The following is a 27038-nucleotide window of genomic DNA, read 5'->3' as shown; positions in this document are numbered from 1 at the left end:
CATAAGATCAACACACAGCCTATAGTCTAGGCTAGCCTACTTGCCTGTATCAAAACTGTCTCTTGTCTATTTGAACTACAATTGTCCTAGAGTGACAACCAAACCACGTAATTGTATGTGATAAACAATCCATACCCGAAAATATATTCTATTTTGAACTCTCTCAAATGCTGGAATCAGTCCGAGGGCTGTTATTGAAAGCGCATTCTCTGCCGGGCTTAGGCGGTCACAAGACCTGGACATCCATGTTCAAAAGCATCCGCACGGCAATTAGCCGACACAGGTCAGTTTCTAGCCCGTCGGCCACTGAGAAACACCCCTGCCTTCAACAGGTCTCGCAACTTTGGAAACTTAGTTCACATACAGCTGCGCGCATTGGATAACCTCCCTTTCCCCAAATGGAAACCTCAGCATTACTCTCTCCTATCCAAATTCGACATTGTAACATTGTTTTTCCTAAACAGGTATAAGGAGTAAAGTGGTGTTCTTAGCCCACATTCAGTGATGGTTTTAGACGTAACGGATGGTTGATGTTGCAAGGAGGGGCACATGCCAAACGGAGCGAACAGCAGTGGAAGAAATTAAACCAAAGATGTCAACAGTTGCCTACCACCCACTCGAAATCGATTGTATTACCTTCAAGAAGCTCGCTGAACGTATAAAACGGGACGCATGATATCAAGACTCAGAAGACTTGCTGCAGACAACGGAATCTTCTCCCAAAACGCGAAACAACTGACAACGTCTAGAGAGATTTGATACAGACAACTCGCGTCCACTTTTTAGGACATAAGCCTCCTTTAATACATTAAAGTAAGTTGTAGGTTTTTTCCCAAGTAAATTTTAGATGATATGTGTATGTCCATGTTATTGTCATCTGCTTTGTAGGGATAAAACGTAGCCTACTGTCATCAACACTTGAAAGTTACTATTTATCAAAGCAAATGTTCTCATACCTGATTGAAATGAAGTCAAGACATCTTGTTTTATTGCTGTGTTATATTAGATAAATATATCAGCATTGCTGTAGCATTGTATTGTGGTATGTTAAACATAATGTTACCAATTGTTTTGTTGGCAACATTTTCATTCCCTCTAAATTTGATCATTTTAAGTAAAAATATCTTACTCAGAGTTGCATTTGTTACCCAGTTTCGTGTCAATTAGATTGTTTGTTCACTTGTGTTCTTCATTTAATGAGCTACTTCACACTGTTCCCGCCACAATTCATTTGATACCCATATTTCTGGGGGTGATAGAAAGTCACTTTGCACATACATAATTTGCTTCTTTCCAACACTGTGTCTAACTTGATTTGTGTTTGCTTGTTTGCCTAGCTAGAATAGCCATGCAGGCAGTGAGAAAATGCCACATACTGTCCAGTTTATTCCTTCTGCTGATCAGCTCGGGCCAGTGCATGGACAGCAAGGAGGTGAGGCAGAAAGAGAGAAGGATCCTGCTGGACCATATCTTACAGGTTAACGGAGACAGCCAATGGGGGGACAAGCCTTCAGTCTCCAGTCGCTATAACAGTGGTCTCTTCCCCGCAGCCCAAGACATGAACTTCTCCTCTGGAGAAAAGCCTTTATATGTTCCTAGGCTGGATAACAGTAGACCCATAGGTAAGCTGATAAGATTTATTTTTAGGCCATGATGAAACTGTAATCCCTATTTTACAAGGGCTTGACCAGGGCTTGACAGCTGCCGTTGGTCTGTATCAATATCTTTACTACTATAGCCTTTTAATCATGCTTACATGTCCATTTCCATGTAAGAAATGTCACACTTTGTGATTTGAGGAGGTGAGAGATGCCAAGATGTTTGTTAAAAAAGCTACAAATGATTACTATGTTATAAACAAAACAAAAAATCTGAGTATAAATGCAATCGATGCAAGTACGCTTCACTGTTTGGGGGTGAGATAATATCAGCAACAATTGGGGTAATGAACTGTATTTCAATCACTGGTGTGATAGTGTGTAAAGTGGGGATCTATATTCCAATTCCAGTACACAATTGGCACCCTGAAAAAGCCACAATGAACCCTCTCACGTGACTAGTGAGGTATCATTGCGTCGTGAAAATATTATCAATGGCTGATGTGGACCATCACCAACTAAGATGCCAAGGGTGCGGAGCATCATTAGTATACTAAACTTGTGAATGATTCATTCAATTCAGGATACATTGCTGAACGATCTGCCTTCTCTAGCACCTTGACCAGCCAATGGCGAGCGTCACAGGAACGCATCACAGGTGACGTGAGACCCAGGACACTCACGTGGCACACAGTATAGTCAGCCTTGAACACGTAGCTATTTCTACCAAATCAAATCAAAGTTTATTTGTCACGTGCGCCGAATACAACAGGTGTAGACCTTACAGTGAAATGCTTACTTACAGGCTCTAACCAATAGTGCAAAAAAGGTATTAGGTGAACAATAGGTAAGTAAAGAAATAAAAACAACAGTAAAAAGACAGTGAAAAATAACAGTAGCGAGGCTATAAAAGTAGCGAGGCTACATACAGACACCGGTTAGTCAGGCTGATTGAGGTAGTATGTACATGTAGATATGGTTAAAGTGACTATGCATATAAGATAAACAGAGAGTAGCAGCAGTGTAAAGAGGGGTTGGGGGGGCACACAATGCAAATAGTCCGGGTAACCATTTGATTACCTGTTCAGGAGTCTTATGGCTTGGTGGTAAAAACTGTTGAGAAGCCTTTTTGTCCTAGACTTGGCACTCCGGTACTGCTTGCCATGTGGTAGTAGAGAGAACAGTCTATGACTGGGGTGGCTGGGGTCTTTGACAATTTTTAGGGCCTTCCTCTGACACCGCCTGATGTAGAGATCCTGGATGGCAGGCAGCTTAGCCCCAGTGATGTACTGGGCCGTACGCACTACCCTCTGTAGTGCCTTGCAGTCGGAATCTGAGCAATTGCAGTACCAGGCAGTGATGCAACCGGTCAAGATGCTCTCGATGTTGCAGCTGTAGAACCTTTTGAGGATCTCAGGACCCATGCCAAATCTTTCTAGTTTCCTGAGGGGGAATAGGCTTTGTCATGCCGTCTTCACGACTGTCTTGGTGTGCTTGGACCATGTAAGTTTGTTGATTCTCTGAGCAATGGTACACGTTCCCTCAGACTGTCCATATTAACATCCAAAATATTGGTTTTAAAGATGTTCCAACATTCCGGTCAAACTTTGGGTCAAGGTTCAGTCAGAGGCTTTATTTGTAATGATGTTGTCCAGGCAGTGTTTCAGACCCACTGTGTAACAGGCAGAGAACCATACAGGCTGCTGGCCAGGCGGAATGTACCTTTTGAGGAAGTCAAATGCTGCACATTAGTAAGCAGTGCATGCACCATTCCTTAAGACCCACAGTCACATAGAAAAAAAAACAAATACCTCCTGTACACAGTTTCCATTATCTTTACCAAAGCGTAAACTATCGGTATCTCTCTTTTCTTACCACCTACAATCTGAGTTGTTATGAGATGTGTGTGTATTACCATCTTTTTTTATGTACCTGTCCCTACCTGATAAACAGAAGCAGGAGAGTGAAACTCCAAAAAATAGACTGACAGAAATATTCAACGTTTATCGTGAGCAAGGCCAAATGATTTAGCCTTCCCTGTAGCTCAGTTGGTAGAGCATGGTGTTTGCAAGCCAGGGTTGTGGGTTCAATTCCCACGGGGGGCCAGCACAGAAAAAAATGTATGAAATTGTATGCCTTCGCTACTGTAAGTCACTCTGGATAAGAGCGTCTGCTAAATGACTAAAATGTAAATATAAATGTAATGATTTATCGTCAGGATCATGGGGTACTGTATATCTGAAGTCTTCAAAGTGATCATGCTACAAACTGAAAAACACTCCAAACAAACTGTATGTTGCATTAGTCAGTCCCTTTGGTGCCTCCATCAAACAGTATTGTTCCCCTATATCAGTGGATAGTCAGCAGTTGTGTAGTGGTAAAGAATAGGTGGGTAAATTGTGATTGTCGGTTGCGGTAAAAAAGTAACACTTCCTATTCTTTCAATGCATTTTTCCGCAAAAGGTGGGTAAACTGTTGGGCCCCCCAAAAACGACGGGTAAACTGTGTTTGCTTGCGTTTACCCTCCACTACCACCACTGGTCTTATGACCAATGTACAGACTCCAGCGGCCAAAACAATATTTCTGGATTTGGGGTAATCCAGCCTGCTGGTGTTAGCATTTACCTGCCGTTTTCACACTTACATAACTCACGTCTGATCTAGGCTGGAGCCAGGTTAAGGATTCAGGACCCTTATTCCCCTTAGATAAGACCCATAGCCTGTTCATCTCTTTATACTGGAGTGATGAGTCGTTGTTTTCCTTAATGCCCAGTGGTATGTCTGAACATCAAACACATTGCCTTGGCTTACTCTAGTCTATTGAACCGATCATCTTTCACAATTTCTGCATCAGAGAGCGCTGCTCATTCCTCGGTCCGTTCTGGTAAAATAAGCACCACAGCTAGCTGCACGGAATTATTCTCATGACATTGATAAGTATTATAAATGCTGGGAAATAATCTCCTTACGCCGTTTGCCTGAAAGCCGCGTCTGACACCTGTGTGCTTTGCATGTTTGGAGAGTGGATGGGCTTGGCTGAGCTACAGAATGTGAACAAGGAGCCTATAAGCCTGTTGGCTTGTCCTCAGTTGTGAGACAATCTGTGAATTTTTATATAAAAAACATTTATCACATACTTAAGAACTCATCGTCGTTTCCTCCCATCAGCTCTGTTCCAAGAAAAAAAACATGTATAGGCCTATTCTCTGATAGCGCTTTCTTTACTGCATTGGCACAGGTGAGGCGGGTGTTTGTTGGTATCTACATTCTCTAGGTAACTTCATTTACACACATTTACCTATTTCCAAAGGGTTATCTTAAAGCTGAAATCCGTAAAAGGGGAAACAGTGCCAATGTTCGCCCCAGCGCCTTTGTTATTGTTTTTGTTTTGTTGATGAAATGGAGGAGAGGAGCGCAGTACCTATTCTGGTGTTCTATTGCGCGTGCCATGATGTCAGAGAGAAGAACATTGTGATTGTTGTTGAAGTAACTTGTTTGTTGTTGAAATATTGCGGGCGTGACCATTTCACCATTAAGGATTTCATCTTTAATGGTAAGAGGTTTCACTGATTGGTAACTTCTCTTTTTCATTTTTTTGTAGATAATGTCCCAAGAGATATAAACCTGAAAGACAAGTTCATAAAGCATTTCACAGGTAAGATAAATGCTATCAAAGACTATTTCATCAACATTCAATGTTTTCCCCATTTGTTTCTGGATCAATCTCACCTTACATCTGGGACCATGTGTATCAAGCCTCTCAGAGTAGGAGTGCTGATCTAGGATCAGGTCCCCTCTGTCCATGTAATCTTATTCATTGTGACTTAAGAAGCAAAACTGATCCTAAATCAGCACTTCTTCTCTGAGACACTTGATACATACAGCTCTGCACACATTATGTCAGCTATCATTATATAAAAAAAATCAATCCATGTAAAACTATTTCATTTGTCAGAGGAAGACTCTGCTCTGTGAGTTGAGTCACGCCTCTTTAATGGCTAATCAAGGAGCATTTTTATTCAACTTTCCAAAGTTCAGCCATGGTGTGACAGTTCGAAGTTATTCCTAGACAAGAACCAAATCCCTAAAACTATGTCATTGCCTGGGATGGACCTCAAAGTTGTGCTGGAGAAAGTTGCCAATAAATTAATTTATGAGGGTAGTAGGGGAGAGAAGTGGAGAACATTACTCTGGCAGAAACAGGCGGGGTAAAGTTGAAGGCAACGTAAGGTTAAGCTGATTTTTTGTAGCAGGACCTCTGAACAGACTTCAGTAATTGGTTTGAAAATCTGTTATCCAGAAGCTCGCTAAAGGCCCAGAAGTACTTAGTTGTGATCATTAAAGCGGCAATCAGCAATTAAAACAATAATAAAGCGAACTCCGCACCACTGTTTTGCTAAAAAGCTGAGGAATGGGTCTGGAGAAATGTAACCACTGTCAAATTCATAGACCGAGCTATGGATGCAAGAACTGACCATCCATCATAACAACATTCTAGTTTTAACCATGTTTTGAGGCTGTATAGAGTTTGTTTACATTTACTTTGTTTACATGGAGTGTGACATTTTAACTAAGTTCATGAGGCATTTATAAGTTATATTCTTCAAGAATCAATGGGTAAATATCATTAATTTATAAGTAAAACAAATGGATGTACTGTACCTACTGCAGATTTCCCCTTTCATTCTAAGTCTGAGTCCTTTTGTGATGTCATATCATGAATTAGTATGGACCAGTAGAACAATGATTAATGAGACTGAGAGTAGCTAGGTTTAGGTTTATTTGAACATTTATATACACTGATTGTGCAAAACAATAACAACACCTTCCTAATATTGAGTTGCATCCCCCTTTTGCCCTCAGAACAGCCTTAATTCGTCAGGGCATGGACTCTACAAGGTGTTGAAAGCATTCCACAGGGATGCTGGTCCATGTTGAGTCCAATGCTTCCCACAGTTGTGTCAAGTTGGCTGAATGTCCTTTGGGTGGTGGACCATTCTTGATACACATGGGAAACTGCTGAGTGTGAAAAACCCATCAGCGGATCAAAGCTACTTAAAATATGTTGTTTTGCCCATTCACCCTCTGAATGGCACTCATACACAATCCATGTCTCAATTGTCTCAAGGCTTAAAAATCCTTCTTTAACCTGTCTCCTCCCCTTCATCTACATTGATTGAAGTGGATTTAACAAGTGACATCAATAAGGGATCAGAGCTTTCACCTGAATTCAGCTGGTCAGTCTATGTCATGGAAAGAGCAAGTGTTGTTAATGTTTTATATACTCTGTGTATATTTATATCTTGGTATATATTCAGTACGATGTCATACAATATAAAACCGAAGTAAAATATATGATCAGCCTAACTATATGGACATTGCATTATCAATAAGTCATAGGTAAGTCATTAAACAACAAATTGGCATACCACAAAATCTATAAATATACATTTCAATGTCTTTGGTAATAGAGTGTCGTTTGCATAGTTAGTCATATGCATAGCTGGAGCTCTGTCATAGTTGGAGCTCTGCCTTGGTTGGAGCTCTGCCTTGGTTGGAGCTCTGCCAGAGCTGGAGCTCTGCCTTGGTTGGAGCTCTGCCTTGGTTGGAGCTCTGCCTTGGTTGGAGCTCTGCCATAGCTGGAGCTCTGCCTTGGTTGGAGCTCTGCCTTGGTTGGAGCTCTGCCTTAGTAAAGAGTATCTTGACAGCAAGATCATGTTTTGCACCCGTGTCCGAAAATATTGTTGCTCTTTTGACGTTGTTGCTAATGTCAAGTGGGATCCACTTCAGTTATGTTATGGAGATGTTCAAAAGAAGGAAAGGAAATGGAACACATTAACATTTGTTTTCGGTTTCCTGATAAGAGCTTTTCTTTTAAGCAGGACCAGTCAAGTTCTCATCAGAATGTAGAACACATTTTCATAGACTCTATCACAACACAAGGGATTGTTCAAGACCAGCATGTATGTATACATTTTTTATGTCATAATACTGTGTTCATCTATATTTGTGATCAGTAATCTTGGTTTCTGATCGTCATTTACACCACTTTATTCATTAGCTAACCACTAATTTACAACTGTGGTCCCTGACTACATGATGGCAATGATGTTCCTTCCACTGCCAATATTATTCTGTGGGAAATGTATTTACTGCCAACATTTTGCCCACAACGACTTTCTTTGCCACGGGTCTTACTCTAAGTAAATTAATAACCACAGACAGAAAGCAGACAATTATCAAGGGCATCTAATACATCATGTGCCATTAAATGATGTAAACATTAGTTTAGCAGATGTAACGAACAATCGTATTGTCGTAGTTTTTATTGGAAAAGGAACCGATGACATCCTACAGTAGGTAGGGAATGCCCTCAGTATGTCCTCAGACGGTATGTCAGTTTCTCAGATGGCTGCCTGAACTGAGGTGTCTAAGCAGCAGCCCTGCCTCCATTGTGGACCAGTGAATTAGAGCATGGACTTTCTCAGTCTTCTTTTTCGTGTTGTCAATAAAGAGAAACACAACCACAACAGCCTTGCACATTGCTGAAACTCAGTTTAGTGAAACTCTTTAAATCAGGCCTCCCTGTTCCCCTGGCCTCTAGGGTTGTACTCAGTCCCCTGTTCCCCTGGCCTCTAGGGTTGTACTCAGTCCCCTGTTCCCCTGGCCTCTAGGGTTGTACTCAGTCCCCTGTTCCCTTGGCCTCTAGGCTAGTACTCAGTCCCCTGTTCTCTTGGCCTCTAGGGTTGTACTCAGTCCCCTGTTCCCTTGGCCTCTAGGGTTGTACTCAGTCCCCTGTTCTCCTGGCCTCTAGGGTTGTACTCAGTCCCCTGTTTCCCTGGACTCTAGGGTTGTACTCAGTCCCCTGTTCTCTTGGCCTCCACGGTTGTACTCAGTCCCCTGTTCTCTTGGCCTCCAAGGTTGTACTCAGTCCCCTGTTCTCTTGGCCTCCAAGGTTGTACTCAGTCCCCTGTTCTCTTGGCCTCTAGGGTTGTACTCAGTCCCCTGTTCCCCTGGCCTCTAGGGTTGTACTCAGTCCCCTGTTCTCTTGGCCTCTAGGGTTGTACTCAGTCCCCTGTTCTCTTGGCCTCTAGGGTGGTACTCAGTCCCCTGTTCTCTTGGCCTCTAGGGTTGTACTCAGTCCCCTGTTCCCCTGGCCTCTAGGGTGGTACTCAGTCCCCTGTTCTCTTGGCCTCTAGGGTTGTATTCAGTCCCCTGTCCTCTTGGCCTCTAGGGTGGTACTCAGTCCCCTGTTCCCCTGGCCTCTAGGGTGGTACTCAGTCCCCTGTTCCCCTGGCCTCTAGGGTGGTACTCAGTCCCCTGTTCCCCTGGCCTCCAGGGTTGTACTCAGTCCCCTGTTCTCTTGGCCTCCAGGGTTGTACTCAGTCCCCTGTTCTCTTGGCCTCTAGGGTTGTACTCAGTCCCCTGTTCTCTTGGCCTCTAGGGTGGTACTCAGTCCCCTGTTCCCCTGGCCTCTAGGGTTGTACTCAGTCCCCTGTTCCCTTGGCCTCTAGGGTTGTACTCAGTCCCCTGTTCTCTTGGCCTCTAGGGTTGTACTCAGTCCCCTGTTCTCTTGGCCTCCAGGGTTGTACTCAGTCCCCTGTTCTCTTGGCCTCTAGGGTTGTACTCAGTCCCCTGTTCTCTTGGCCTCTAGGGTTGTACTCAGTCCCCTGTTCTCCTGGCCTCTAGGGTTGTACTCAGTCCCCTGTTTCCCTGGACTCTAGGGTTGTACTCAGTCCCCTGTTCTCTTGGCCTCCAGGGTTGTACTCAGTCCCCTGTTTCCCTGGACTCCAGGGTTGTACTCAGTCCCCTGTTCTCTTGGCCTCCAAGGTTGTACTCAGTCCCCTGTTCTCCTGGCCTCTAGGGTTGTACTCAGTCCCCTGTTCTCTTGGCCTCCAGGTTATACTCAGTCCCCTGTTCTCTTGACCTCCAGGGTTGTACTCAGTCCCCTGTTCTCTTGGCCTCCAGGGTTGTACTCAGTCCCCTGTTCTCTTGGCCTCTAGGGTTGTACTCAGTCCCCTGTTCTCTTGGCCTCTAGGGTTGTACTCAGTCCCCTGTTCTCCTGGCCTCTAGGGTGGTACTCAGTCCCCTGTTCTCTTGGCCTCTAGGGTTGTACTCAGTCCCCTGTTCTCTTGGCCTCCAGGTTATACTCAGTCCCCTGTTCTCTTGACCTCCAGGGTTGTACTCAGTCCCCTGTTCTCTTGGCCTCCAGGGTTGTACTCAGTCCCCTGTTCTCTTGGCCTCTAGGGTTGTACTCAGTCCCCTGTTCTCTTGGCCTCTAGGGTTGTACTCAGTCCCCTGTTCTCCTGGCCTCTAGGGTTGTACTCAGTCCCCTGTTCTCTTGGCCTCCAGGGTTGTACTCAGTCCCCTGTTCTCTTGGCCTCCAGGGTTGTACTCAGTCCCCTGTTCTCTTGACCTCCAGGGTTGTACTCAGTCCCCTGTTCTCTTGGCCTCCAGGGTTGTACTCAGTCCCCTGTTCTCTTGGCCTCTAGGGTGGTACTCAGTCCCCTGTTCCCCTGGCCTCTAGGGTTGTACTCAGTCCCCTGTTCTCTTGGCCTCTAGGGTGGTACTCAGTCCCCTGTTCCCCTGGCCTCTAGGGTTGTACTCAGTCCCCTGTTCTCTTGGCCTCTAGGGTGGTACTCAGTCCCCTGTTCCCCTGGCCTCTAGGGTTGTACTCAGTCCCCTGTTCTCTTGGCCTCTAGGGTTGTACTCAGTCCCCTGTTCTCCTGGCCTCCAGGTTGATACTCAGGCACCTGTGGATCCTGGGCAAGACAATACAATGTGTACACAACACAATGAAATGTTTACTTGCTGGTTTCTGGCAAAAATAAGAATAGAACAAAAAAAATGTCATAACAAAAATGAAAACAGAAGCTCAAATGAGTAAAATTATAATACCAATGTAGCACTCAACACATCTACAGTACAATATTTACACGTTTTGTGTTTGTGTTCAGAACAGCTGAATTAACATACGGTAGAACATTTAAATGGTATTATATTCAAATAAATATAAAAGTATTGTGGCCTGGGCTGGTATAGTGATTAATGCTGATGCCTTTGGCACACATTTCTACTGCATATTGTCACGGTCGTCATATAAATAATTGGACCAATTGGCGCAGCGTGAGTAGAGTTCCACATTTTAATAATAATAGCGAAACTTCTCAAAACAACAAAGATATAACGATGTGAAATACGTAGCGAACAATAGCACACATACAAAACAAAACCCAACAACGCAGGTGGGAAAAGGAACTAACTAAGTATGATCCCAAATTAGAGGTAACGATTATCAGCTGCCTCTAATTGGGAACCATACACATACACCAACATAGAAATAAACTAACTAGAAATCCCCCTAGTCACGCCCTGACCTAAAACACCATAGAGAACCCCGAGGGCTCTCTATGGTCAGGGCATGACAGTACCCCCCCCAAAGGTGCGGACTCCGTCCTCAAAACCTGAAACTAGATGGGGAGGGTTAGGGTGGGCAACTAGTGTTGGTGGCGGCTCCGGTGTGGGACGTAGCACCCGCTCAGACCGCGGATGGGGCCATGGAGCCGGGTTGAACGCCGTGCCCGGACCGGGCACCGGTGCAGAGGAAGGCTCCGGCCATGGAGCGGGACTGGACGCCGTGCCTGGACTGGGCACCAGCGCAGAGGAAGGCTCCGGCCATGAAGCGGTACTGGACGCCGTGCCTGGACTGAGCACCGGCGCAGAGGAAGGCTCCGGCCATGGAGCGGGACTGGACGCCGTGCCTGGACGGAGAAGGCGCACTGGAGACCTGGTGTGTGGAGCCGGTTGCACCGGACTGATGACACGCTCCTCAGGGCGAGTGCAGGGAGCCGGCACAGGATGTACCAGGCTGGGGAGGCGCACTGGAGGTCTGGTGCGTGGAGCCAGCACAGGTTTCACAGGACTGATGACACGCTCTTCAGGGCGAGTGCGGGGAGCCGTCACAAGACGTACCGGGCTGGAGAGGTGCACTGGAGGCCTGGTGCGTGGAGCCGGCACAGGTTGCACCGGACTGATGACACGCTCCTCAAAACTCCTGCTCTGCAGCATACTCCTAGCCAACACCTCTCTCCGATAACCCTCCTCAAATTGCTCCATCAACTCCCAGACGGTCTCTGGCTCTCGGCTCGGCCGACCGCACCTTGTGCCCCCCTCGCAAAAAAACTTGGGGTTGCCCTTGTTGGGGTTGCGGACCCCGGCGTCGTCGCTGTCCTCCTTTACTCCTCGGCGACTCCCGCCATGGAAGGGTCAGGGCGTGACACATATGCTCTGGTTCTGATACACACTTCTACTGCATACGCTGTGGTTCTGATATACACTTCTACTGCATACGCTGTGGTTCTGATATACACTTCTACTGCGTATGCTGTGGTTCTGATATACACTTCTACTGCGTATGCTGTGGTTCTGATATACACTTCTACTGCATACGCTGTGGTTCTGATATACACTTCTACTGCGTATGCTGTGGTTCTGATATACACTTCTACTGCATACGCTGTGGTTCTGATATACACTTCTACTGCGTATGCTGTGGTTCTGATATACACTTCTACTGCATACGCTGTGGTTCTGACCCTGATATACACTTCTACTGCATATGCTGTGGTTCTGATATACACTTCTACTGCATACGCTGTGGTTCTGATATACACTTCTACTGCGTATGCTGTGGTTCTGATATACACTTCTACTGCATACGCTGTGGTTCTGATATACACTTCTACTGCATACGCTGTGGTTCTGACCCTGATATACACTTCTACTGCATACGCTGTGGTTCTGATATACACTTCTACTGCATACGCTGTGGTTCTGACCCTGATATACACTTCTACTGCATACGCTGTGGTTCTGACCCTGATACACACTTCTACTCTTCTTTCCTGTCCCTCCACTGTATCTGTCTGTACCTGTCAGGTGTTTGAGAGTAATTCATGAAATGCTCATATTTAGTATAGAAAGACAGTTAGAAAATGGGAACAAGAAACAAATAGGGATGAACTGTTTTCTTTTTCATTTTACAGACTACAAAAGATGTGCAAGATTGCTAACACGGCTAGCGATGAGTCCACTTTGCTCACAATCGTAGACATTGCATGTGAGTATGAATTATTTTAACTGTCAAAGGGGCACATAAATCAAGCTTTATGTTGATTAGTAAACTTAGTCTAACATTGTATGACTCCTTGCTCTAGAGGTAAAGCTACATAGAAATGATTTACAATATTTTATTTCTATTGTGAATATTTAACTGTAAAGATTGACAAGTGGCAATCCTGTAATATTTCCCTAGTAACTACGTATTGAAAATACATATCTAGTATTGATGGAGATTCACATGCTGTACAGCTCCACCAGATTATAGTTGGCTGTGTTTTCAACCCAGCCATCTTGATTATGTGTGATACCAATCACAGGAAGAGAGAATGATGTTGTTGGTGGGCATTCGCTATTCTAATTTGTGTCTGTGACATCTGTAAGTAATCTGAAAGGATTGAAAATAACTCATGTTCCCATAATCAGATCCATGTGTTCCCACAGTTTCTGTCCTACATGTTCTGAAATATAATGTTACTAGGCTCTTTTGTTTCGTTCCAACTCTATTCCATCAAAGACAAGATCCTAATGTAATATACAGCACCTTAACAAACGTTCATCTAAATACATTTACGCATGGTTATTTACAGTTTAGCTCATTCTTTTGGAAATCAAAAAGATGAGGACGAGTATTTGACTAGCTGAAATCCTTTTAATTCGAATGTCATGAGAAAGTTACATGTCAGCGATAAGTTAGGGCCTACATAGAGTGCATTTGGAAAGTATTCAGACCCCTTGACTTTTTCCACATTTTGTTACGTTACAGCCTTATTCTAAAGTAGATTTTTTTTAAATCCTCATTAATCTACACATAGTGCTCCATAATGACAAAGCAAAAACAGGTTTTTAGACATTTTTGCAAATGTATTAAAAATAAAAAACAAAAACCTTATTTACCTAAGTATTCAGACCCTTTGCTATAAGACTCGAAATTGAGCTCAGGTGCATCCTGTTTCCATTGATCATCCTTGAGATGTTTCTACACCTTGATTGGTAAATTAAATTGATTGGACATGATTTGGAAAGGCACAAACCTGTCTAGGTCCCACAGTTGACAGTGCGTGTCAGAGCAAAAACCAAGGTATGATGACGAAGGAATTGTCCGTAAAGCTCCGAGACCAAAACATTTCTGCAGATTAGAAGGTCCCCGAAGAACACAGAGGCCTCCATCATACTTAAATGGAAGAAGTTTGGAACCACCAAGACTCTTCCTAGAGCTGGCCGCACGGCCAAACTGAGCAATTGGTGGAGAAGGGCCTTGGTTAGGGAGGTGACCAAGAACCCGATGGTCACTCTGACAGAGCTCCAGAGTTCCTCTATGGAGATGGGAGAACCTTCCAGAAGGACAACCATCTCTGCAGCACTCCACCCACCAATAAGGCCTTTATGGTAGAGTGGCCAGACGGAAGCCACTCCTCAGTAAAAGGCACATGACAGCCCGCTTAGAGTTTGCCAAAAGGCAACTAAAGGACTATCAGATCATGCGAAACAAGATTCTCTGGTTTGATGAAACCAAGATTGAACTCTTTGGCCTGAATGCCAGCGTCACGTCTGGAGGAAACCTGGCACCAACCCTACGGTGAGCATGGTGCTGACAGCATCATGCTGTGGGGATGTTTTTCAGCGGCAGGGACTGGGGGACTAGTCAGGATCGAGGGAAAGATGAACGGAAAAAAGTACAAATAGATCCTTGATGAAAACCTGCTCCAGAGCGCTCAGAACCTTGACCTCAGGCGAAGGTTCACCTTCCAACAGGACAACGACCCTAAGTACACAGCCAAGACAACACAGGAGTGGCTTCAGCACAAGTCTCTGAATGTCCTTGAGTGGCCCAGCCAGAGCCCGGACTTGAACCCGATTAAACATCTCTGGAAAGACCTGAGAATAGCTGTGCAGCGACGCTCCCCATCCAACCTGACAGAGCTTGAGAGGATCTGCAGAGAAGAATGGGAGAAACTACCCAAATACAGGTGTGCCAAGCTTATAGCATCATACCTAAGAAGACTCAAGGCTGTAATCACTGCCCAAGGTGCTTCAACAAAGTACTGAGTAAAGGGTCTGAATACTTATGTAAATGTGATATTTCGGTAGTTTTTTTTTTATACATTTGCAAAAATGTCTTAAAAACTGTTTTTTCTTTGTCATTGTGGTGTATTGTGTGTAGATTGATGAGGGGGAAAAATGATTAAATCAATTTTAAAATAGGCGGTAACGTAACAAAATGTGTAAAAAGTCACGGGGTCTGAATATTTTCCAAATGCACTGTAAGGGCAATGAGCATTCTGCTGTATGTAGAAAGTAAAACCTTTAAACGTCAGCAAGCCTTGCAACAGCTTAAGAATGTGAGAAAAAAACGAAGACAGTTTGGAAGTGCAACCAAGTGTGTTAACAAGTTGTGGGGTCACACGATGTTAGATGCTCACCGCTTGGTCAGACAATGAAACAGGAAGAACCTGATTGTCTTGATCCAGCTAATTTTGGATACCGTCATCAGTGTTAAGTTGATAACCCTTTGTTACACCTGTCTATTACCTCCACCTGATGAGGCTGACGACAGCACAGCAGAGATGATGATTTCTGGGCCTATTTGTGTTCAGGCTCACTTAGAACTAACTCCATGTCAGTTGATGGCATCTATGGGCCTTTAGATGGTCCAACATGAATGAAGCCTTACGCGAATAGCCCATTACAAGCACAGCGTTAGTTGGAGTGTAATTGGAATTCATTCGATTGGAAAATTGAGGGGTCTGGCACATTGACAGTTTTTCAGTTTCTCCAGTCATTATTCTTTTTTTACTCTGACAATGTGCTCTATCCGGAACCATAAAGAGAGGTCTCGCTGCTGCCACTGGAGGGAAGGGACTAAAGAATGACCTAAAAGGGCCTATTAGCTGAATCATTGATTCATTCATTCGGCTCATTAGAAAATAACTCATGAAGTGCCCTTCCTTAGTCCCTAAGGAAATACGGAAGGGCAGCTCAAACCTAATTTTAGACAGGAGATTCTGTGGCCTATTTTTCAAACTAACAACGTAAGGAATTCAAAATTACATTTGAAAAATACACACAGTGTTTTTGACAATAACATTATGGTAATGTTTGAATTGTGTTAATGTTTTAATTTTGCTGTGTGTTTCAGGCTCAAAATTTTGAAAGAGGGATATATGTTTTTCCCAGGAAGTGCCTTCAATTCACAGCAGTCACATTAAGAACATATTATTGTAATTGTTTATAGTATTTTTATTTGTGTTGTTGATACTGTATGTATATGAAAATGCTGGCAGCCTTTATTGGTTTTATGAAATAGATTTTCTTTTTATCTTCATTATTCATGTATTTTTAAGAACCTTAATTTAATATTGAATACACCAATTTATTGAAATGATATGTATATGATTAATCACAATAATTCAGAAATATACAATTCTTTTCTTAAAGTTATCACCTAATGAAGATATTTTTTCTCATCATGTCTGAATTAGTCTCACTTAATATTATTTGCTTTGTCAATATTACATTCTGAGACGGTCCTACCATGGTCGTTGAGATATTTATTTCACTGTCATTGTCTCCATTGTATTTAATTTGGCACTTGAATGATTCCAGTCAATGAAAACATGTTGAATGATGACGAATGTAATACTGCACTGCAGTACTTAACAATAAAAAATATTGAAGCACAGAATATTTGCAATTATTATGGAAGAGCGTGTTGAGGGAAACATCTCTGAGCTTCTGGTGTTGGGACAGTCAATAGGGAAGCCGTAAGCAGGAATATGTCCCAAATAGCACACTATTCCCAAAGTAGTGCACTACATAGTAAATAAGGTGCCATTTGGGACGTAAACTATAAGCCCATAGACGCACACAACTGTTGGGTAGACCACGGGGATATTAGAAGAGGAATTATTTAACTCTGACAACTCAGTCAGGACACCTCATAACCCCTACAATTTACAAAACAACACACGTTTTAGCAACAACACAAAATGCTAAATCCTCTCCTCAATGTGTTCGCAAAGGCAAAACTGATTTCCCCAATTTCATGTATCATGTACTTGGTTTCAAAATCGCTGGCAAACTTTTCTGTTAGTCCCTTGAGAACCCAAACTCATTGCAATCTTAGACTGTTGATCAACAGAAAGTGAAGCAATCAAACTCGATAGGACCAAATGGACCTGTTCTGTTTCATAGCCTGAAGCAAAACAATTGATTACATGAACAACAAGCGTTAAATATTGTTAACATATTTTACTTTGAATTGGTGAAGTCCATAGTGCATCCACTGACGTTGTATGCACTAAGATGTATCCACTAAGTTGTCTTAATAATTTTAGTGCATGACTGATTTGTTTTCTTGGTCTTTAGGCCAGGATGCAGCTGGCCTTTTCTTGAAGATGCCTTTCACTTTGAGCTGCATGCATCTGGTATTAAACCTCCAGTGACACGAACATCCGACAGTTACAAAAACTTGACATTCACTGAACAAACTTTTACTTTTGGACTCAAATTTGTTCATCGTTATGATGGCTCAGAAGTCCCTAAAGTCAGTTATCACAGAATGATGAAACACCCCTGCCTTCAGGTGCATTGTGGAACAAATGATGATCGCTGTTATAACAAGCTTCCGCAGTTGCTGCTCAGTGCTCAGACATTACAAGAACATTACAAAGAACATTAGTGTTTATTTTCTAGAGTTATCCAGGATATGCAGCCTCTCTAGGTCCAATTGTCATTTAAGAATCTTGTACAAGAAAGGCAAGCAATAACAAATAAAAGGGATAGAGACTAGCAATTGAAGAAAAAACAAACTGAGGCTAAAAAGAAAATAGAATCGTAAAACAATTTGAATATAAATAAATCTGGAAATGTAAGGGACATTACACTCCAAAACAAATTTTACCTCATACTGGCAGTCATTTTATAAATATTTATAGCAAAAATGTTCTTACAAAAAAAACTGCACAAAACGTCTTCTATATAAATTCCAGTTGCTATCGTCTTGTACAGGCATATGCCTGGGAAACAGTGGATTGTTCATTGATTTGATTTTGGAGAGTGATAAAAAACAGATACATTGAACCCCTCACACATAAGGAAAGACTGGAATGACTGAATCTTCAACACTTACTAGGCCAAAGATTACAACACTACAGTTCTCACGCCAGCATGTCTCTATTGTACGAAAGGCTGTGAAGTATTTAAGATGATCATATAAATAGATATAAAGTTCTTCATATAAGGGCTGTAGTGCCACCCACCGGCGCAGAGCATGCTGGGCAATCTCAAGCTCAGACAAGGCTAGAGTCAGGTCAATAGAAAGTTCCAGCTCCTGTGATTTCCTTCAGTTAGCTTTTGTTGTGTTAGCCAAGGCCAGTGTGCATCCTTGCTGATATTTGCCATACCACAAAGTGCCTTAGCCCATCCATTCTACACACACTGTGCTGTGCTGTTTCGTGCCCATATTGTGAATCGTCAGCGTCATTAAACCACCTCGACCTTACCAGCACACGGAAGAAAACACAAAGTTAAAATCTAGCCTAAAGAATACACAGTCCACCGAGTCCTCAGTTACACTATAGACTGTTTAAAATGATCTGTAACATCAGCTGAAGAAATCCCATTTTAACCAAAACAAATCACTAGGCTCTCCTATGAGCAATCTCCCCTTATTTCATCAGATATTAGATATCCAACCTCTCCATCAATGACAGATGTGAAAAGAAGCCGTTCTACCACTTCATCGTGGTTCCACAACAAAGAATGTGTTCTATATCATCATGCGATATATCCCATGTTTCATCACTGTTATACCCCAATCTGAAAAGTGGCCTCCACTTCTACAGCTTTGAAAGTGGAGTACAATGCAACACCTGCAACTTACATCTTTAAGATGTTCACTTTTAATGAATGTGATACTTTTAGGACTGCATTTCATATGAACACATTTCTTATTGCTCTCCGGTGGCATGGTTAGTGAAATATTTCCATGTCCATGGCTTATAAAGCTCCGTCATACCACTGCCTTTCACAAACCATGCCACCCATCACACCATCAATAGGCTTACAAACTCTTTGGAATGAAGGAGACAAAAACAAACTACGGAAATTATGCTTCAACACAAATTATCATCAATGATCTTTATATGTTTAGATCGTCAATGGCACTATCGATCATTATGATCTTTATATGGCTCATCATCACTGTATCATGATCACCCGGGACAATTAACACCGGAGCAGTCTGGTGTTTGTGCCAACACTATAAAAGGATTAGGGTGCTATAAATAAGGGGTCGGCCCTTACAGAGGTACACGGTGGGGGATCCCTTTCTCAGCAGGTGGGTGGGTAGGGACACCAGATCCTAATCCAAGGAGGATATCACTTATCTGGAGACAAACAGCTCAGATTAAGGGAAGAGACAGAAGATGCACTGGGGATGGAGTGTGGGAAGGCCATAACACAATTATACGCAATTATACTGAATCCCCCAGAGCCTTCTCTGAGACGCACCGAGATAAATAGAGGCAAAGCCAGGTCATTTCCCCTCTGTCTGAAGTGCCAGAAGCAGCGGTCAGCTGAGAAACAGTGGTGGTGTTCCAAATGGTGCCCTATTCCTCATGGTCCGTGGGCAAAACAAGTGCACTATATAGGGAATAGGGTGCCATTTGGGAGGCAATCACAGAGGGGAGCAAGCAGGGCCCAATATGTTTATGACGCTGCCTTGGAGTCTTTCTGATTCTATTTGCGATGGCTTTCCATTCATTTGGTCTGTATTGGGCCCTAACTAATGGTATTGTCAGTAATGCTATAAAGCTGTAGAATAGTAAAATAACACCTCAGTCTCCGTGTAGGGACTAATAAAGTCCTCTTCCTCTTGGTTACCATTTTCTGTATGAACACTATGGCAATGACGCAAAGAACACACTACCACACCATCTTTTCTGTAAGAGTTTATGTACGTATAACCCAAAACGTAGCTCCATGTGACTTATGTTACAAATTATTATTTATTGCAGCAAAAGTAAACACTTTAATCCAATTAAATAATACTTAAGGCTTTGTGTAAACGAACTACCTTTATTTATAGCTAATGCTCTATCTCTGAAGACGGCTGCACACATTTCTTTCTTATTTGAGATGCCCACACGCGTTTCTATCATAGGGGACCCCTTGATTCCTTTTGTGTGGTTTTATGATTAATTCATGGCTCTCATATCTCATTTTGTAAATGCACACATCCCTACATGGTGATGACTAATGCGTCAAGCATTATCAGTAGAACCTGCATCAAATGTCTTGAAGTAAAAGAGATGTAAACCTCACAGCAGGTCTTTCTTTTTTATCTAAAGGAGAGTTGAATACCACTCTACGTCTAGTATTGTTATGCTTTTTATGGATGAAACCCTGGACTCCGGTGGGGAAGCATATATACGTCCTGGTCGGGAGTTTGAACCACTTGACCACGACTCTGCACACAGGAAGTAGGTCTTTCTATATACCAGCTGCATGTGAACAGAAAGGTAAAAGGTTTACATTGGGTGGCAGGTAGCCTAGCTGTTAGGAACGTTGGGCTAGTAACTAGGTGAAAAATCTACCGATGTGCCCTTGAACAAGGCCCTTAACCCTCATTGCTCCAGGGTCACCTTCAAAAATGGCTGATCTCTGAACCCACTCTACGAGGGTGTCTCAGGGGAAGTGGAATATGTAAAAAATAAATAAAATAAAAAACATTTCCAATTAGTACCCACCCAATTATTATTTTAGAAAGCTAAGATCAAATACTATAGACTTTAACTGACAAAGACATTCCTTCCTGTTCCACCCAATTCCATTGTCATGAGTGTTTTGGACCGGTTTTGACCCCTCCACTCAAAATGGCTACTCTGATAACACACTGGTTTGCTGGGTTCTTAATGGACAAGACCCCAGGGATGCTGCAGCATTTTTCACAGTAAATGAAGGCGACGCCGCTCTCTGTCTCGGGGCCAGTTGCAGTGTCTTTGATTCCTGTTGCTTGAGGTGCTGGCAAAGGCCTCTATCTTGTCACCACCTCCCTGCCTTCATCACACCACAGCACTGTGTTCAGTGTGTTCTAATGTCTCATCGATGATGCAGTGGGACATATGTCATTATCACAAAACAACATATTAACAAGGAACTTTTGAACTGTAGCCATTTTGAGCCCTAAAAGAAGTGCAATGGATGATGATGATGATGTGACACAATAAAAAAGTATGTTATTTAAAGAGAAATGGATACATTTGAAGACAAATTACTATATACATTGACTGCTTAGCGATCAATAACTGCGTTACAACAAATAAAGGTAACACTTTAAGATTCCTCAACATAAAGCATTTATAATGGATTAGTAATAGTTTATTCATCATTTATTCATCATTACTCCCACATTTGTAAACATTAGTAGCCTAGATATTCACACATTTAAACAACTTTAAAAGTATTTAATAATGATTCATAAGATCATTCATAAGATCTTTAATATAGGTCCTTATAAACCATTTACTGATCATGGGTTAAGTATTTGTGTGGCCTCATCTAAAGTGTGGGCTATTTATACTTTATAAATGTTTTGAGCGACCTGTAGTAATTTTCTCACAAAAAGATGGACATGCCATTGGTAGACATTCCAGCAGTACCTGATGCTCCTTAAGGTCTCAAAAACATGTCAATGGTTAAACAATAAGCACACACAGAGGATGTTAAAGGAAGTATATTGAACATTTTATTCCTAAACAGTCACACGGCGGTAGTGTGAGGTGTAACTTCAGACACACTCTATGCTGAGTAAAATAATGTGTTTAGTCCAAAAATGCTAACATAAGTGTTTATTGTAAGTGACTTTTCTACCAAAACCAAAATGTGGATTGCAGTCACTCCTTAGAGCTGTCTAATCTCGCTAACCGAGGACTAAAATCTTGCGTCATTTGGTCATTTCTAGGTCCGAACATTTTAGAAATTCCGGTTTGCGAAGTCTCCACCCCCCTTCCTCTAATTTCACCACACCACGAAGCAGTCGAAGCACAATACCCCATAATGACAAAGCGAAAACAGGTTTTTAGACATTTTTGCAACTTATTAAAAATAAAAAACAGAAATATCTTATTTACATAAGTATTCAGACCCTTTGCTATGACTCGAAATTGGGCTCAGGTGCATCCAGTTTCCATTGATCATCCTTGAGATTGTTCTACAACTTGGTTGGAGTCCACCTGTGGTAAATTCAATTGATTGGACATGATTTGGAAAGGCACACACCTGTAATGTCCCACAGTTGACAGTGCATGTCAAAAACCAAGCCATGAGGTCGATGGAATTGTTCGTAGAGCTCCAAGACAGGATTGTGTCGAGGCACACATGTGAGAAAGGGTACCAATACATTTCTGCAGCATTTATTGTTTATTTAACCTTTATCTATACAGGGTTTTCTCATTAAGATAAAATCTCATTTTCAAGAGAGACCTGGTCCAACAACAGCAGGGGAAACAAAGTTTCAGACAAAACAACTTACATACAGTAACACAACATTGAACAAAACTATAGACACACATACAGTACAACAATTACATATTACGTAAAAAAAACACGAATGTCACAACTAAAAAACATCTGTCCTAAAGACAATTACACTCGTCTATGATATTTACAACGATCAAGTGTTTAAACTCCACCAACGTGACTAGATCATAAAATGTTTAAATGTTCAAGAGAGAATTCCACGGAGGACCACGGAGCTGGGTAACTAAAACTATTTCTACCATGACCTGTTCTAATTCTTGGTACTGTTAGAAGCAAATGAGAATGGGACCGTAATTGATATTTATTTACTGACCTGATTAAAAAAGAACAGAGATAAAGTGGCATTTTACCCAGTATGGCCTTACATATCAGTGTATACCAGTGTTTAAGCCTACAGCATGCAAGGTCAATGACGACCAGCCAACAGCACTGTAGAGATCACAATGACGTTTTTGATTGGTAATGAACCTGAGAGCCGCATGATATACAGAATCAAGAGCTCTCATGGTAGTGGTTGAGAACTGCATAAAAATATATACAGTTGAAATGGGAAGTTTACATACACTTAGGTTGGAGTCATTAAAACTTGTTTTTCAACCACTCCACAAATGTCTTGTTAACAAACAATAGTTTTGGCAAGTTGGTTAGGCAGATTATTTCACTTATAATTCACTGTATCACAATTCCAGTGGGTTAGAAGTTTACATACACTAAGTTGACAGTGCCTTCAAACAGCTTGGAAAATTCAAGAAAATTATGAAATGGCTTTAGAAGTTCTGATAGGCTAATTGACATAATTTGAGTCAATTGGAGGTGTACCTGTGGATGTATTTCAAGGCCTACCTTCAAACTCAGTGTCTCTTTGCTTGACATCATGGGAAAATCAAAAGAAATCAGCCAAGACCTGTCACATCCTGACCAGTAATAGGGGTTATTTGTTATTATAGTTTGGTCAGGATGTGGCAGGGGGTGTTTGTTTCATGTGGTTTCGGCTATGTATTTAGGTAGAGGGGTGTTTGGTTTATGTAGTCCGGGGTTTGTTAGTCTATGTTCTATGTTAGTATTTTTCTATGTTCTATCTAGTCTATTGTATTTCTATGTTTAGTTAATTGGGGTTGGACCTTCAATTGGAGGCAGCTGGTTATTGTTGACTCTGATTGAGGGTCCTATATTAGGAGTTTGTTTTTCATGGGTTTTTGTGGGAGATTGTTCTTGTTTAGCTGTTTGCCTGACAAGACTGTCTAGTTCGTTTGTGTTTTGTATACGTTATATGTGTTTTCCTTTGTCACCAAATAAAAAGAAGATGAGTGTACATTTTCCCGCTGCGTCTTGGTCTCTACCCTACGACACCCGTGACAAGACCTCAGAAACATTGTAGTAGACCTCCACAAGTTGGGTTCATCCTTGGGGGCAATAGCCAATCGCCTGAAGGTACCACGTTCATCTTTATAAACAATAGTACGCAAGTATAAACACCATGGGACCATGCAGCCATCATACCGCTCAGGATGGAGACGCGTTCTGTCTCCTAGAGATTAACGTACTTTGGTGCGAAAAGTGCAAATCAATCCCAGTACAACAGCAAAGGACCTTGTGAAGATGCTGGAGGAAACAAGTACAAAAGTATCTATATCCACAGTAAAACGAGTCCTATATCGACATAACCTGAAAGGCCGCTCAGCAAGGAAGAAGCCACTGCTCCAAAACCACCAAAAAAAAGCCAGACTACGGTTTGCAACTGCACATGGGGACAAAGATCGTACTTTTTGGAGAAATGTCCTCTGGTCTGATGAAACAAAAATAGAAATGTTGGGCCATAATGACCATTGTTATGTTTGGAGGAAAAAGGAGGATGCTTGCAAGCCAAAGAACACCATCCCAACTGTGAAGCACGGGGGTGGCAGCATCATGTTGTGGGGGTGCTTTGCTGCAGGAGGGACTGGTGCACTTCACAAAATAGATGGCATCATGAGGTAGGACAATTATGTGGATACATTTAAGCAACATCTCAAGACACCAGTTAGGAAGATAAAGCTTGGTCAAAAATGGGTCTTCTAAATGGACAGTGACCCCAAGCATACTTCCAAAGTTCTGGCAAAATGGCTTAAGGACAAAAAAGTCAAGGTATTGGAGTGGCCATCACAAAGCCCTGACCTCAATCAAATAGAACATTTGTGGTCAGAACTGAAAAAGCGTGTGCGAGCAAGGAGGTATACAAACCTGACTCAGTTACACCAGCTCTGTCAGGAGGAATGGGCCACGGTGTCAAATGCCTTCGACAAATCAATAAAGACAGACACACAATGTAACCTCTTGTCAAGAGCACAGTAGATGTCATTTAAAACCTTCCATGTTGCTGAAACAGTGCTGTGGCCAGACCTAAAACCTGATATCATTCCACTTAAGATGTTGTTTTCTTGGAGGTAGGACTTCAGCTGCCTAATAACTAAGGACTCCAGTACCTTAGATAGTACAGACAGTGTTGATATGGGTGGATAGTTGTCAAGTAGCAAAGGATCTCCACCTTCCAGGAGAGGCTGTACAGAGCAGATTTCTATAACTTGGGGATTTCCTTAATGTCAAACATGAGGTTACAACACGCAGGCCTCCTTACTGTCCCTAGAATTTCTAAGCAAACAGCTGGAGGCAGGACTTTCTCCTATAGAGCTCCATTTTTATGGAATGGTCTGCCTATCCATGTGAGAGACGCAGACTCGGTCTCGATCTTTAAGTCTTTATTGAAAACTCATCTCTTCAGTAGGTCCTATGATTGAGTGTAGTCTGGCCCAGGGGTGTGAAGGTGAACGGAAAGGCACTGGAGCGACGAACCGCCCTTGCTATCTCTGCCTGGCCGGTTCCCCTCTCTCCACTGGGATTCTCTGCCTCTAACCCTATTACGGGGGCAGAGTCACAGGCTTACTGGTGCTCTTCCATGCCGTCCCTAGGAGGGGTGATTCACTTGAGTGGGTTGAGTCACTGACGTGATCTTCCTGTCCGGGTTGGTGCCCCCCTCAGCTTTGTGCTGAGGGGGGCTTCGGATGACTCCTTGCTGTCCCCAGTCCACATGGTCATGCTGCTGCTCCAGTTTCAACTGTTCTGCCTGCGGCTATGGAGCCCTGACCTGTTCACTGGACGTGCTACCTCGTCTCGGACTTGCTGTTTTGGACTCTCTCTCTCTACCGCACCTGCTGTCTAACTCTAATGATCGGCTATGAAAAGCCAACTGACATTTACTCCTGAGGTGCTGACCTGTTGCACCTTCTACAGCCACTGTGATTATTATTATCTGACCCTGCTGGTCATCTATGAATGTTTGAACATCTTGGCCATGCTCTGTTATAATCTTCACCCGGCACAGCCAGAAGAGGACTGGCCACCCCTCAGAGCCTGATTCCTCTCTAGGTTTCTTCCTAGGGTCTGGCCTTTCTAGGGAGTTTTTCCTAGCCACCGTGCTTCTACATCTGCATTGCTTCCTGTTTGGGGTTTTAGGCTGGGTTTCTGTACAGCATTTTGTTATATCGGCTGATGTAAAAAGGGCTTTATGAATACATTTGATTGATTGATTTCAACGGCTGGGACTGGGAGACTAGTCAGGATCGAGGAAAAGATGAAAGGAGCAAATACAGAGATCCTGGATGACAACCTTCTCCAGAGCGCTCAGGACCTCAGACTGGGGCGAAGGTTCACCTTCCAACAAGACAACAACCCTAAGCACACAGCCAAGACAACGCAGGAGTGGCTACGGTACAAGTCTATGAATGTCCTTGAGTGACCCAGCCAGAGCCCGGACTTGAACCCGATCGAACATCTCTGGAGAGACCTGGAAATAGCTGTGCAGCAACGCTCCCCATCCAACCTGAGAGAGCTTGAGAGGATGTGCTGAGAAGAATGGAAGAAACTCCCCAAATGCAGGTGTGCCAAGCCTGTAGCGTCATACCCAAGAAGACTTGAGGCCGTAATCGCTGACAAAGGTGCTTCAGCAAAGTACTGAGTAAAGGGTCTGAATACTTATGTAAATGTGATATTTCTGGGTTTTTTATTTTATAAATTTGCAAAAAATTCTAAAAACCTGTTTTTGCTTTGTCATTATGGGGTAATGTGTGTGGATTGGTGATGGGGGGAAAAACGATGTAATCCATTTTAGAATAAGGCTGTAATGTAACGAAATGTGGGAAAAGTCAAGAGGACTGAAAACTTTCCAAATGCACTCAATAGGGAATGCAAATCCTTAAACAATTCAAATCCACTAGAGAACAACTGTCCGGTCCGACCAGCTGTTGTGTGTAGTCTACATCTCCATGTTTTATGATCAGTTCATATTCGCCAGGTTGACAACTCCAGCAGAACATTCACATTACAGCTCTTCCTCAAGCCTTGTAACAGTTGTTTCACAACAGTTTTTGCGAATAGAATGTTCAATATATTTCCTTTTAATAACATTCTGCGTTGTGTGCTTATTCTTTAACCATTGATATGTTCTAGGGGCCATTTTGAGACCTTAAGGAGCATCAGGTTTATAAGATTAAATCAAATCAAATTTTATTTGTCACATTCTCTGAGTATAACAGGTACTTTCACCTTACTGTGAAATGCTTACTTACAAGTCCTTAACCAACAATTCAGTTTTAAGAAAATGCCTAAAAATGCAAATATTCTGGGTAGCCATTTGATTAGCTGTTCAGGAGTCTTATGGCTTGGGGGTAGAAGCTGTTAAGAAGCCTCTTGGACCTAGACTTGGCGCTCTGGTACCGCTTGCCATGCTGTAGCAGAGAGAACAGT

The 27038-nt window shown here is 42.7% G+C and overlaps 1 protein-coding gene across 2 annotated transcripts; it reads left to right on the top strand.

Moving 5' to 3' along the window:
* Positions 1-373: 373 nt before the first annotated feature.
* Positions 374-16401, top strand: alkal1 (ALK and LTK ligand 1). Of its 2 annotated transcripts, XR_003867324.1 has the most exons (5): positions 374-813; positions 1338-1622; positions 5200-5253; positions 12644-12717; positions 15856-15875. XR_003867324.1 is itself a non-coding variant. In XM_029695598.1 (4 exons), exons 2-4 carry the CDS (start codon positions 1349-1351, stop codon positions 15867-15869), a joined length of 342 nt encoding a protein of 113 aa, XP_029551458.1. In that variant the 5' UTR covers positions 374-813; positions 1338-1348; the 3' UTR covers positions 15870-16401. The 2 variants fall into 2 exon arrangements, 1 of the variants encoding a protein (XP_029551458.1); XM_029695598.1 differs by lacking the exon at positions 12644-12717 and having other exon boundaries at positions 15856-16401.
* The last annotated feature ends 10637 nt before the right edge of the window (positions 16402-27038 follow it).

The sequence above is a fragment of the Salmo trutta genome, chromosome 17 (assembly GCF_901001165.1).
Source record: "Salmo trutta chromosome 17, fSalTru1.1, whole genome shotgun sequence".
NCBI lineage: Eukaryota > Metazoa > Chordata > Actinopteri > Salmoniformes > Salmonidae > Salmo > Salmo trutta.
This window is presented reverse-complemented; position numbering and strand designations above follow the sequence as displayed.